Source organism: Magnolia sinica, chromosome 19, assembly GCF_029962835.1.
Source record: "Magnolia sinica isolate HGM2019 chromosome 19, MsV1, whole genome shotgun sequence".
Classification (NCBI taxonomy): domain Eukaryota; kingdom Viridiplantae; phylum Streptophyta; class Magnoliopsida; order Magnoliales; family Magnoliaceae; genus Magnolia; species Magnolia sinica.
In genome coordinates this window covers 3,161,897-3,177,004 of record NC_080591.1, presented here as the reverse complement: position 1 = coordinate 3,177,004, position 15,108 = coordinate 3,161,897, and the positions used below count along the sequence as shown (strand labels likewise).

The window sequence follows — 15,108 nt, the reverse complement described above, 5'->3', positions numbered from 1 at the left end:
CAAAGTCACCAGTCAATCTGGTCTTGCTTTCTCATGCTCACCCCACATCCAAAGAATCATCCTAAGTCAAGAGACACCACACGGAGCAATGTATATTCACACCCATAATTACTATAACTTCATTTTTTTAAATTGGGTATTTTTGAAAGAATAAAATAAGCATAGTTGGTTAAACATTTAAAATTCCATATATTGCAGACGATGGAGCAAAAATGCTCCTTTTTTTTCAAACTCAATTAAAGATCTTTTCTTTGAAAATAATGAAGCAAATCAAAATCTTAGGTGGACTACACCAGGCAACAGTGGTGATTGAATACCCACCATTAAAAACTTCCAGGGTCCACCAGAGTGTTTATTTTCTATCCAACCTGTTTATAAGGTCACAAAGACTTGGATGAATGGGCCACACAAATATCATATTAATCCAAAACATTTGTGGCTCACAATAAGTTTTTAATTATAAATCACCACTGTTTCCTGTGGTGTGGTCCACCTGAGAACTAGATCTGCTTCGGTTTTAGGATAGTTCACTTAAATGAGCTTTCAAAACGTACGGATGTACGCATGGATGTAATCTATATATATCAAGGTGCATGGGTTCCACCGTCAGGCATCCACCAAAGCAGCACCCATTGCATATATAGCCAGCGAAATACGGAACCTACACGAGAGAACAAGAAGCAGCCAAAATCAACAAAATCCACAGCTCCATTACATCCCGACAACCCCAACGAACGAATATTGCAAGCCCAACCTGAAAAACCTACCAAGAAACGGACTTCTATAATAATAACCTTCCAATACTGCATTGCTGCAGATGAAAATGCTAAAAAGCTTCATGACCAAGATAAACAAAACTGTTTGCTGATATTGAATGACTATGGCAGAAACAAGCAACCAATGCTGGAATGCTGCTAGAATATGAGCACCAACTAAGCTCTCACAGGTGATTTGTTAGTCCAAATAGCTGTGTATGAGACCCACCATGGTTTTTGTATAACATTCTGATGTAGAGCGGGTCACGCACAGTTTCATGGCCAAGATGGATCAGAAAAGGCCCGGTCGACGACAGAAGTGATCCGGACCATCGAAACTTAGATCGGGCATATCTCGCAATCCGGAATGAGTTACCTGACGTAAAATATATGATTTTGGGTAGAACGAGCTACTTTAGCCAACCAACCCTGCTATGCCAGGTTGTGCAACCCGGAATTGCGAAACACCTGGATCGGCGGTCGTTTCCCTGTTTTAATTTCATTTTTACTATAAATAGTAAGTTTTAGTTTGATTATAACTCTTCATCCGTCAGGCTTTAAGAGTTGCGCCCAACGTGAAAAGAGCTTAGAATAATTAGGAGAACGGTTTGGTGAAGCCAAATAGGACAGTTACTATTTTTGGCCGAAAACCTTGCACACTAGTAGACATCACGACCGTCTATAAATAGTAAGTTTACTATTTATAGTAAGTCGCGAATTCTTGGAGTTTTAGTTGTAGTTTGATTTTGATTTCTTTCCCATTGCTTGGTACCCCTATTTAAAGGGTTGTGAACTCATTTTTATTTATTTATTAATCAATTTCGAATTTATTAGAATTTATTTCTATTTTCTGCTTTCTTTCCTCGTGGATTCGAGAAGTCTTTATGAGGAGTCCAGAGAAGTTCCGTGGATTCGGAATAGTTATCCTCTTGAGGAAGACTGTGCTCGACCTCACGTCCTCTTCTGTTTCAGTTTGGTATTAGAGCGAGGTTTTTCCTCGGATCGATGACTTCTAACGACGGGTTGGGCAACAATCCCATAGACGGTGCTCTAGGAAATTTACCTTTAATGGCGGCAGCTTTCGAAGTAGCGCAATGAGAGAATCGGTAAGCCGTGCAAGGGCTATAGGCTTCCATCGACCGCTTAGCGGATCTCTTGGCAGAAAACCTAAGGCAACTCCGTGTTCCTGGTGGTAATCTTCCACCGTCAATTGTTGAAACTCGTAATCGCCCTGATCGTAGGATAGTACTGTCAGTGCATACAAAGGTCATTCTTGAGGAAGGGGGCTCCAGTGAGGAGGAAATTGATGACATAATCTTCCAACACCCTAGACATGGCAGCGATCGAGTACATTGAATGGATCAAGAATTCAAGATGCGAGTTGATATTCCTAGCTTCAATGGCCAACTACACATTGAGAATTTTCTCGATTGACTTTCTGAAGTTGAGCGATTTTTTGATTATAAGGACATCTCTAAAGTAAAGAAGGTCAAGCTTGTGGCCTACAAGTTAAAAGGAGGAGCTTCAGCTTGGTGAGAATAACCGCAACTCGCGCAAACCAGGCAGATGAAAGCACCAATCCGCACTTGGAAGCGGATGAAGCAGCTACTACGTGTCTGATTCTTCTCTAACGATTACGATCAGGTATTATTCTAACAATACCAAAATTATTGAAAGGGTAGTCGGTCGGTGAGAGAATACGCAGAAGAAATTTACCGTCTGGCGGCGCGTAACGATTTGGTCGAGACTGAATCGCAGTAAGTCGCCCAATTCAACGGTGGATTGCGTATGGCTATCTAGGATCGGGTCTAGATGCAGGCTGTCTGGATGATAAATGATGCGATTAAGTTGGCTACTCGGGTAGAAGTGCAACTTGAACGTCCTAACATACAGACCTATCCTACTGCAAGGATCCCTGTGGCAGGTCTGCCCCAAGGAACTGCATAGCCCAAGGGGAAGGAGCCTGTAGGAGCACGCACTTAACCTCCTGCATCTGAGAACCGAGATTAGGGAAGCGGGCAAGGTAGACCCCAAAGGGGCGTATCGACTGCTGCTGGTCCAAATAGAATCCCGAACCCCTATGATCGGCAAAGACCCGACAACTGCTATCATTGTGGCTAACCGGGCCACCTATTAAATACTTGTCCCCAGCAAAAAGTGGCAAACCTCGCCATCAATGATGGTAGTGCTAATAAGCTTATAAAGATCCAGATATTAAAGAACAGGAGCATACCACCGAGGACGAGGCAGATGATTCAGGTTGGGTTTAACAAGATCACGGTGAGTCGCTTGTTGTGAGGCGACTATTATATGTGCTAAGAAAAGAAGTGCATCCACAACGGCATAACATCTTCCACACTAGGTGTACGGTGAATCGAAAGGTTTGTGACGTGATCATTAACGGTGGGAGCAGCGAGAACATCGTCTCCAAGGTCATGGTGAAAAAATTACAATTGAAAACGGAATGTCATCCCTCTCTATATACAATTGGTTGGATTAAGAAGGTCAGCGAAATAAAGATAACTGAACGGTGCACCATATCCTTTTCAATTGGCAAATATTATAAGGATGAAGTAGTATGCGATGTGGTTGACATGGAAGCATGTCACATACTACTCGGTTGACCCTGATAATCTAATTGTGACGCCACTCATAAAGGGTGAGATAATATATATATCTTCGTCAAGGACGGTCGGAAGACCATATTGGCCCCTATGGATCCAAATGGACCACCCAAAACTTCTAAAGTGGAGGGCTATTTTCTCTTAACCATACGGGACTTCGTGGAAGAATCCAAAGAAACAGGACAGACTTATGCATTAATTGTAAAAGGGAAAAAACTCGAGCCTACCATCATCCCTGAAAGACTAAGGCCCTGTTACATGAATTCAAAGAAATCTGGCCTGATGACCTTCCCGATGGGTTACCCCCCATGCGGGATATCCAAAATCATATCGACTTTATCCCTGGGTCCAGTTTACCTAATTGTCCTCATTATCGAATGAGTCTGAATGAGTACAAGATTCTGTAGGGACAAGTAGAGGAGCTGATCTGAAGGGTCTTATTCGAGAAAGCATGAGTCCATGTGTTGTATCAGCTCTATTAACTCCAAAGAAAGATAGGAGTTGGCGCATGTGTGTCGACAACTGAGCCATCGACAAAATCACTATAAAATACAGGTTTCTTATACCACGGTTGGACGATATGCTGTACATGCAGTACAAAAATATTATCTAAATTGGACCTAAGGAGCGACTACCATGAGATTTGAATACAGCTGGTTGATGAGTGAAAAACAGCCTTTAAGACCAAAGAAGGATTATATGAATGGATGGTCATGCCCTTCGGTCTTTCGAATCGCCTAGCACATTTATGAGATTGATGAACCAAGTTCTGAAACTTTTCATTGGGCGATTCGTTGTGGTTTATTTCAATGATATTTTGATATACAGTCAAGACGAAACCACCCATATGGAACACTTCAAGAATGTCCTTCAAGTACTCACTAAAAATAAACTGTATCTCAATTTAAAAAAGTGCAGTTTCATTACTGATAGGTTATTGTTTCTGGATTTTTTCATAACATCCCCGACATTCAAGTGGATGAGGAAAAGGTGAAGACAATTTAGTGACTCAGTGCATTAGCTAGATGGATCTCATTTTTGCAAGAATTCACATTCGTACTAAAACACAAGTCAGGGCAACAGAACAAAGTAGCTGATGCACTGAGTCGCTGTGCAACTTTGTTAGTCACTATGAGCAATGAGGTTGTCCGGTTTATGCTCCTCAAAGACTATATGCCGATAACGACGACTTCAAGGATGCATGGATTAGATGCCAAGAAGGTCACCTCGACGACTTACATATGCAAGACAGGTTCCTTTTCAAGGGAAATCAACTGTGCATCCCGAACAGTTCGCTAAGGGAACAAATAATTCAAGAGCTACATGGAGGTGGTGTCAGTGGATACCTTGGGCGAGACAAGACGCGAGCTCTTGTGGAAGAACGGTATTACTGGCCGCAATTGGTACGTGATGTGGGAAAGACAGTTTAACATTGTTATATTTGTCAGACCTCCAAAGGGCAATCTCATAATACGGGCCTCTACACCCCATTACCCGTGCTTGATGGCTCTTGGGAGGATTTATCTATGAACTTCATGTTTGGTTTCCCATGAACACAACGCGGCATGGATTCGGTGTTCGTGGTAGTAGACCGTTTCTCTAAGATGGCGCACTTTATTCCATACAAGAAGACTCTCGATATAACACATGTGATGAATCTATTCTTCAGAGAAATTGTGCGGCTATATGGGATTCCAAAGACTATTACTTTTGACTGTGACACGAAGTTTATAAGCTACTTTTGGTGGACTTTGTGGACTCGATTCGATACACGACTTCAATTCAGCAGCGCCTACCACCCACAGACTAATGGTCAAAGTGAGGTTGTGAATCGCATGTTGGGAAACCTCTTTCAATGTATTTCAAGAGAAAAACTGAAGCAGTGGAATTTGGCTTTGTTTCAAGCGAAGTTTGCATCCAACAACATGGTGAACCGCTCGACAGGGAAATGCCAGTTCCAAGTTATTTACGGACGAGTACCTCGTCACACACCAGACTTGGTCCCTTTGCCTAAGCTCCCAGGCATGAGCATTGCAGCAGAACATATGGCTGACAAGATCATGGGCATTCATGCGGAGGTACAAACCAAGCTACATGATTCGAACGAAAAGTACAATGAGCAAACGGACAAGCATCAGTGACAAAAAATATTTGAGGTGGGCGACCAAGTAATGGTCCATCTGCGCAAAGAACGATTTCCGATCGGAACGTACAATAAGTTGAAGAATAAAAAGATTGGACGGGTACCAATCATCCGAAAGATCAATGACAACGCTTATGTTGTTGATCTTCTAGATGACATGACGACCTTACAGACTTTCAACGTCGCGGACCTAACCAAGTATCATGAACCAGCGCAGGATGAGAACTTGAGGACGAGTTCTTTTGAAGTGGATGGGACTGATGTAGAGCGGGTCGCAGACAGTTTCATGGCCAAGATGGATCAGAAAAGGCCTGGTCGACGACAGAAGTGATCCGGATCGTCGGAACTTAGATCGGGCATATCTCGCAATCCGGAATGAGTTACTTGACGTAAAATATATGATTTAGGGGTAGAACGAGCTACTTTAGCCAACCAACCCTGCTATAATGGGTTACACAACCCGAAATTGTGAAAAACTCCTAAATCGACGGTTGTTTCCCTGTTTTAATTTCATTTTTACTATAAATAGTAAGTTTTAGTTTGATTATAACTCATCATCTGTCGGGCTTTAGGAGTTGCACCCAACGTGAAAAGAGCTTAGAATAATTTGGAGAACAGTTTGATGAAGCTAAATAGGACACTTACTACTTTTAGCCAAAGACCTTGCGCACTAGTAGACATAACGACCGTCTATAAATAGTAAGTTTACTATTTATAGTAAGTCGCGAATTCTAGGAGTTTTAGTTGTAGTTTGATTCTGATTTCTTTCCCATTGCTTGGTACCCCTATTTAAAGGGTTTTGAACTCATTTTTATTTATTTATTAATCAATTTCAAATTTATTAGAATTTATTTCTATTTTTTGCTTTATTTCCTCGTGGATTCGAGAAGTCTTTGTGAGGAGTCCAGAGAAGTTCCGTGGATTCAGAATAGTTATCCTCTTGAGGAAGACGGTGCTTGACCTCACGTCCTCCCCTGCGTCACATTCAACCCCTCTAGTAAGTTAATCTCACCATAAAAATGGGATCCCCAAAAAAATCAGGTTAATCCTCAAGTAGGCCGCATCATAGAAAATAATGAAAAACCACTCAAAAATCTCCACCTTCATTTGGTCCTATCTAATGATTGAATCGACTTGATTTTTTGGGCGTCTTATCTTCACTGAGGGTACCATGATGGAAGGGTGGGATGGCATACAAAAACCCCATGATTAGGTCCCACACACCAACTAGTTGCTTGTGAGCATTTCTAGTACATTATAACTTGTGCATTTTGAAACTTTAACCATTTTAATTTAAAATGTGCATTTTAGTTTTATTTATATGCAACACACACATGCATGCATATAGACATTTCTCTTCAATTAAAATTTTTACTTAATTGTGTTTAACCCGAACTTTCCATTTCTTTGATTGAATTTTTTACCCTTTTTTCAATGGTTGAAACTGAATAAAATAGGAACACTTCTTGAACCATTTATTTGACATTTGCCATTTTGCTAAACATTCTTATGCCCAAAACACATATATTTACTTTTGTGGTCCACCTAAGTTTTAGAACAACTTAATATGCGGAGTGAAGAACATTTACACAAAAAATCAACAATTCAATCCATCTATATGTTAGGGCACACCATGGGTTGTTCATGATTCAAGAGAGCCACTTTCTCAGGTGATCATAAGCATCCCATCCATGGTTAGGAAAAAGGGTAGCAATATAAAAGAAGGCCAAATCAAATATATGATCTTTGCTATATTGGAATGGTAGCCTGTGAAATTTGTTCTCAATTTGGGGCTTGTTTGGGTTCGTGAAATTTAAAAAGTAAATTTGAAAAAGAAAACATCACATCTGAAATAAAAAATAAAAAATAAAAAAAATCCTGGATAAAGAAATCTATGGAAAAGAAATCTTAAAAGAAGTTTGTTTTAGTTTCTATGATTTCAAGGGAAATATGAAATTATCATTGATCAAAAAGTGAAAAGTCTCTCAAAAAGTGTTGAACGGTGATTTTAGTATTATTATTATTATTATTATTATTTTGAAAAAAGGTGTGAGCACACCACCCAAAACTTTGTTGAATGTGCTAAAAAAAAAAAAAAAAGAAAAAAAGAAAAAGAAAAATGCTATACATGGATTCAGGCAGGCATGATCGCACAAAAAAAGAACACCCACCTCTATTGTATATGACAACAAAGATTATACAGAGACAACACCCAAAAAGGGGAATCCCACTAAGAGGCAATTGAACAATCACCTGCCAAACTCCTCCACTACCAAACTAGGCTTGCCCAGACTTGCAACAAAGCCCAGCCGCAACAAAAACCACTGCTTAAGAATAGAGCTATAGCAAAACCCAACTAGATGACTTGGACCATGGCCAAAGATTGCATTCCATGTATTTTTTACATCCACGGATTACCAACCCATCTCCAAGGAGCATCTATACAAGCATTGAAAGCATAACTGCCTAAAGGGGCCATCGGCGAGCTTCGCTTCAATATCCCAAATAGACCTGATTCCACCCACAATCCAACCAACTACAAACATTGCAAACACGTACTGAAAACAGCTCTGCATACCGGCCTCTTGGCCTAGCCTTAACAACACAAAACAGCAAGCCCTTCCCTCACATAGCAACTATGCATACCAGCCTTAGAAGAAGAGAAACCACAATTTTTTGAAGAAAACCGTAAGAGGAAAGCATATTCTTTATTGCCGCAATTAGTGGAAAATATTTTCTTTTCCATGGTTACTTTTAGAATACTATCAAACTTAATAGGTATTTTATATATGTTAGTTAGACTATCCAAGTGAACAAATGCAAACTACAAGCACTAAAATTTATACTATTATCAGATTTTGACCCACTTGATGACTGGGTCCAACTAATCTTCATGGTGGATCTCACCCTTTTGATGGGTTATTTCTCATACACATAAAATTTGGAAATTATGCACTAGTTGGATCATAACATAACAGTCCAACGAATTGCATGTGTTATCCGTCTATCAGATACATAGGGGTATTTGTACTACGTTCATTGATCTATGTAAACGGACTCTCTCTCTCTCTCTCTCTCTCTCTCATATATCCAAGGTTCATAGTCCAAAACGGGTGTGCATCACCCGATTGGGACCGGTATCATCCAAACAGCCGATAGAGCGATACGGGCAGGATAGGTAGTGAATGATTCGATACTCAATGCACCGAGTTAAAACCCTCATTCACTATGCATGGGATAAGTAGTGCAGTATGTACATCTAGTGTATGTACATATGTATACTCTCCCTTGGAGGATAGATTGTTCATGGGTCTCTAATATTGCAATAGCCAAAACCAACACATTAATATTACAAACATTACAAACATCCATTTCCTACCTTAAGAAACAAAACCCATTTCAGGAAATGAGACATCTACTACTTAGAATGGCCAGAAACAAGACTCCACCCCACAAGAATTTAATACTCCCAAAGAGGCAAATGAAAGAAACCCTAACCCTTAACCCTAAAAAAGGAGAAACTTCCTTCCACTGGCCATTCTAAAAGGCCCACTTCATTCAATGGGTGTCTTTGCCCCATAGGGAATGGCTGGAGACCTTCCTTTCACCAAACCCTTTGCACTGCACATTTTCCTGAAAATTACAAAAAATGCCATCCACAGATTTCAAGGGCAAACACCCTAAAAAAAGCATAGACATAAAAGGGAGCCCAACAATAAGTTCTATGGTCCCAAAATGCATAGGTTTCAGATACTTGAAATCTAAGGTTTTAAACCAAACATGGCTGTCTTGCCTTTGATAGATGAAGTAGTGCAATGGTCGAGGAAAATTACCAAAATGCCCTTTATTAGAAAAAGTTACAGAGAACTTTCTTCTGATCTTAAAAAAATCATTGATGGACTTTGGTCTTAGCAATCAGAACCATTTATTTGTAGGAAACCGACATCCACACTGGGGTCCACTGTAGGTTGTGTAGATTGATCAAACGATCATAACCATCCAATAGGTGGCTATCAAATGGACGAGATCATCTTATCAGTGTAGTTTTTTTAACAGTTCCCCATCCACAATGGGATCTACAGTTTGGACGGCTCTGATCGCTTTACATGTATGCCACTATAGCAGCTTAGATTTCACCATTAAGGGCATTTTGGCAAATTCACATGAATCAGGGTTATCAGAGATGAAATGTGACAAGATTCTCGTACTCGAGAGAAGCTTTCATACTCTGGCTGCGCATAATGGACGGTACGCAGGCACTCATAAATTGCTTAGAAATTTAATAAATGGCATACAAGCAATTCAAATTGAACTGTCCAAATAATGGGTCCGATTTTAGGTGTATCATGAGCCAAAAATCATGCTTGTTTCATTATCTGACCATCAGATTGGTGGGCACTTACTGGACGGCTAAAAATGAAAAATATCCAATGATCTTATTTCAACAAACATTAATTGTCGACCAATCCTAGTATTTCTCAACTAATCTGATCTTGGGTTTCAGTATTTAATCATTTTATATGAGTTAATGTATTCCATGGGTGCAATCTATGAGTGCCCGTGTATCAAGTATCACACTTTGCCAGAGTATCAAATATCATTACCTCATCCACATCTCCATCCATTGTCGTGGGCACCTTCCCTGCTATCTCCTCACTGCAGCTCTCCCCTCCATCTCCTTTATAATGAATACGAGGGAAATGGGCCCACTGCCATCAGTCAAAGTCAGTCAAACAAGGAGAAAAGTCAGTACATATCCCTCCAGCTTCTTCAAACTCACGCAAGTAATAAGGATCTCAGCAACACTACACGCACCCACTCACACGTGAAAACGAAGAAAACATGTGCAATATCCGAGCCGCTCATCAGGACATACCATCTATCCAGATATCATGTCTGCAGAATCAGGACAATCTGATTTACAGGTGGGCCATATATGTTCCTAGAACTTGGATCAGTTGTCAAATTCTACTAACCATTCATTTGTTTTGTACATGTGTGGCCCAAATGATAATCACATCATCTTGATGTTTGACACGACGTATTTATGCACGTACCAAGTGGGGATCGGCTGATGAACGGCTCCGATCTCACACACGTGTGTACCTTACTTAGCATTTCCTCAAAGAATACTTGCATTTTTAGCAGCTGTGCTGAAGGCCTCCTTGTGGGTCATGCTTGGTTCCCTAGCTTTGAGCCTTTGGATCTCTTCTCTAGTAAAATATCCACAATTTCTTCTATTATTAAGGTCTATATTCCAAATTTAAGTGTATAAAAGTTCAGTTAGATTAAGCTTAATAATCATGGTTGATTTTTAATAATTAGCAGAATTCAGGCAATTAGTAAGAAGTGAGTGTAAGATGGAAACAAGGATTACTACTTAATGAAGCGGTTATAGGCCGACGGAGCTCGTTGCCGCTTCTCCGGTGCTGTAAGAGATCGAACCCGGGTTACATGATCACAACATAAAATTTTAATAACCAGGGAATGGGTTTGGGTTCTTGAACGAAAAACTCACGTTTATTGACGGTTAGGGTCATTGGAATCTTCTCTTCATCGTCGTCCAAAGAGGCCATGAACAGGTTGGGCCCATCGCCGGTTTTCGGAGGGGAGTCAGCACTTAAGTCTTGTTTTTGCTGCATTGAACAAAAGATGCATTGCATGGATTAGAAACTACTGAAACTATATGTTGTTAATAGACTCTCTGGAGTTTCAACACCGGGCCAAGGGTTCGAGTACCCATAGGTGGTGAAATTCCACTATGGCGTGAGTGTGTGGGGGTGTGTGTGTGAGTGCCTTATAATTTTTTTTTAATTAAAAAAAAAAGGTTATTAGTCTTGTGATCAAGTCATGCAAGTTGGTAGATGGTTGTTGGATCAGAAGATCATGTCTCATTTTAAGATAATAATCATATAGTGTAGATAGAAGATGCTGACCATAGGCCCGTGGGACCCGCGAAAACATTTGTGGGTGGGCCATCCTGACCGTGAATGAGAGAAGTGGATTAGTTCCTTCCCGCTCCTATAGTAGCTTTGGTGGATCGATCACTGGAGAGAGACTCTTCCGTCTTCGATTCTTTAAAGGCCCACCAAGCTAGATTGCATAGATCCTGATAGCTTCCATTGATTGGGCCTGCTAGCAGCCCACAGAATATGCATTGCTTGAATTCAGATACTACTAAAGCCGCATTGATTTCGATTACAGTCGCTATAGTTGTTACGATTATACCAATGACGATGATTATCATGATTTTATGCAAGTTGGTATTTAGTTGATGGGCCAGCAGTTCACATCTCATTTTAAGATAATTATCTTATAATGCAGGTAGAAGATAATCATATAAATTAGGTCTGCTAATTCCATGATTGTGGGAGTTGTTTGCATCCTCACGCAGACACATATATGCTTACATCTTCCGGCATAAAAATTAGGCTATTTCACACCTCGGGTGGACCACATCATTTCAAAAACATATCAAGGGCTAGAAAAAACCTAACCACCTCAATTTACCTTTTGTGTTGTGGCCCACTTGAAGAACGAAATTATCTAATTTTTTCAAGAAGTAATTAAGCATTATTTCCAACCTTATATATATGAAATGCTCGGATCTCACACACTTGTATCATATTTGCATTTGTGTGGAATTAGCAAACCTCAATTGACATTTAGTATTATCAACCACAACAACAGCGATGGATAAAACACACGCATCATGTTGGCCCCACAGAGTCCTTAGACCATGTAGCTACATGGTGTTGGTTCACCACCCAATCTGCACTGGTTTAAATGTTGAAATTTTGGTTTTAAAAAATTAAAAATTTCATTGGTTTAAATGTTGAAATTTTGGTTTTAAAAAATTAAAATGTTTTGAAAATTTCATTTTCTCATTGAAAAAATGATGTTAAAATTTTCAAATGAAAAGTCATGATTTCTTTATTCCCACGTCCAAAAGAGTGGGAGTAAATTTGTAGTTTATAAGTAGTTGAGGGGATAATATTCTTACCAGGGAAAATAGATGATGAGATGCTAGGTTTACACTGTTCCAGTGCATAACATTGGAATGCGAGTTAGATGGCATACTTTGCACGTGCGAGCTTGGGTTTTGTAGGCTCCTGTGTTGCCCATATTCCTGGTTCATTATCATCATCTCCAACGGATCTCAGCCTAATTTACCGTTGATTCAGCCTGGTGTTAAAATTTAAATAATTTTATTTTTGATTTTTCCATTATATTTTCCAACATTAAAACCAAACATGGATTGGTATATATGGATCATGGGATGATGTGGTGGGATTCTAGGAGCCTGTGGGCCAATCAAATCCTTGTTTTACTACTCCATATAAGGTACTCAATCGGTTCATTAAAACCTTGATTACCTCATCATTATTGAGGGAATCGAGGAGCTGCAGCGGAACAAACGAAGCCTTCATCACGTTAACGGAGAGGAGACCCGTGCAATGGCCGCATCGAACGGTGACCGTCTTCAACAAACTGCTGCATGGGACACTCACCTGCATTCCATACAAAAGAAGCAGAAGAGAATGTAGACTTAGAGAAGAACTACAAATCTTAGAATCCAAAGGAAGGATGGAACCGATCGACAGCATCCTGACGAAGATTTAAAGATCTGAGAGACGATGTACCAGTAGAATAGTGGTGCAATGGCTGCATTGAACGTAGCAGAGCTGATCTGGGAGTTCAAGGAAGTGATTGCATGTGGACATTTCAATCGAATGGAAGAAGAACAGTTAGGAAATGGCAAAAAGAGGATCGACCCACTTCAGCTTTTGTGTCCTTCAGATGGTAGGAAGGGAGATTTATAAGGGTGGTCAGATGTTATAAATAGGCACGTGTATCATTTAGCCGTTTGAAATGTACATGTATGGATGGTTCCTCGGAGTCTCCCAGCACGTGCTAATGTGACGTGTACGTGAGATTCTGGTCATTCACTAGGTAGGCCAACCCCATCCGTTTGGTGGGTCGTATGTGTGACTTTTATCTGTATTCTGCGCGTGTGGAACGCTCCGGATCCCCCACACGTGCCACATTGTAGAGGAATTCGCTCCTTGCAGGGCTCTGTGGGGACTAATTTGATGTATGTGCTTTATCCACACTGTCCATTCACCTTTAAATATTATTTTAGAAAACTAGAAAAAAAAATGAGGCAGATATAAGGCTCAAGTGGACCACACAGTGGATATTGAACTCCCACCGTTAACAACGTTCTGGGAGCCGCGGAAGTTTTGGATCAGGCTGATATTTGTAATCTCCCTTCATCACGTATATGTGACCCTATGCACATGTAGGATGGCAAATAAACATCACGTTGGACCCTATGAAGGTTTTAACGGTGGGTGTCATTATCAATACTGCTTCATGTGGTGTGGTCCATTTGAGCCTTTTATCTAGATAAATATTTTTTATATGCCCTAAAATGATCTTTAAAAATGTATGGACGGAATGGATAAACCATATACATCATTTTGGGCCCCACAAAGTCCATGCCAGGACCGAGTCCTTCCCCCCAGGGGAGGGCGCAACCCGCGTCAGGATGCGGAAGCAGGGTTGTGTCAGCATCCATGTTATGCGATTAATGGCATGTGAAAAGTAGGAGAAATGATCCAGTGCTCTTGTAGCCCAATATGTGATAGCGTTCCTAGTTGATGAGGACATCTGGAAAATCAAGTAGATCTATCGATCCAGACCGTCTACTAGATTGAGTATACGCTTTATGGACTACATAATGAAAATCAAACAGATCGGATGATCTGATCCATCCATAAGATGGACTTATATTTATGTCCATCCATTTGCAACCTATTGATGGGATGGTTAGGATAATCCGATCAAAGTAATTCTCTAGAAACAGGACCCAATCCCTGATAGCACAAGTTTTCGATTAGGCCTATTTGCTCATAAATGATCTCCGCCGTCAATTTTATAGATGATTACTTTGGATGGTTAGAATTATCTGTTTCATGTGGTTTTTTACATTGTGGGCAATGAAACATGTTCTGGACCTATTGGACAGCCCAGATCATTCGATTGGACTGACCAAGTGTTCAGATTTCACTAGGAGCACCATAGCTTGTAGTGCACTGAGAGCATTGGACTACAGGTCGAGAAATCGAGAGGGGGGAGGGGAATGTTGGAAGTGCAGACAAAATTACAAAAACATCCTTGTTGCAGTGTTTGTTGGGGGTTCCATGAATGAGAAATGATCCAGTGGGCTCAATGCATGGAAACCATCCCATGCACCTAGTTGCATTTGGACTCATTGGCATCTGCATCGCCTGCATGGACCGTCCATCAGGTTCAGTTCACGTCCGGTCCACTACTCTGGGAAACCCATATCAATCAGATCGTCCTAAGCATGTGTTGACTGGACCTATCTTCTGAGAACAATCTAGTCCATCTATTTTTGCAATCCCCTGACTTTATAGTTTTTTGGATCATACTATCAGTATGAGATTTTCAAGGTAGCTTATGAAGAGACTGGATCTAATGGACGGTCCAGATAGGTGATATGGATGGCAACCAGTCTAAATGCAGGAAGGTGCATGGAAAGGTTTTTTTTTTTTTTTTT

The 15,108-nt window shown here is 40.5% G+C and overlaps 1 protein-coding gene across 1 annotated transcript; it reads right to left on the bottom strand.

The window, feature by feature from the left end:
• Positions 1-606: 606 nt before the first annotated feature.
• LOC131235631 (axial regulator YABBY 4-like) lies at positions 607-13,246 on the bottom strand. Its single transcript, XM_058232892.1, has 10 exons — positions 13,166-13,246; positions 12,899-13,033; positions 11,041-11,158; positions 10,903-10,951; positions 10,660-10,735; positions 10,127-10,231; positions 7,945-8,058; positions 7,776-7,846; positions 755-811; positions 607-661 (listed from the first exon to the last, which is right to left on the bottom strand). Exons 1-10 carry the CDS (start codon positions 13,244-13,246, stop codon positions 607-609), a joined length of 861 nt encoding a protein of 286 aa, XP_058088875.1.
• Between the last annotated feature and the right edge of the window lie 1,862 nt (positions 13,247-15,108).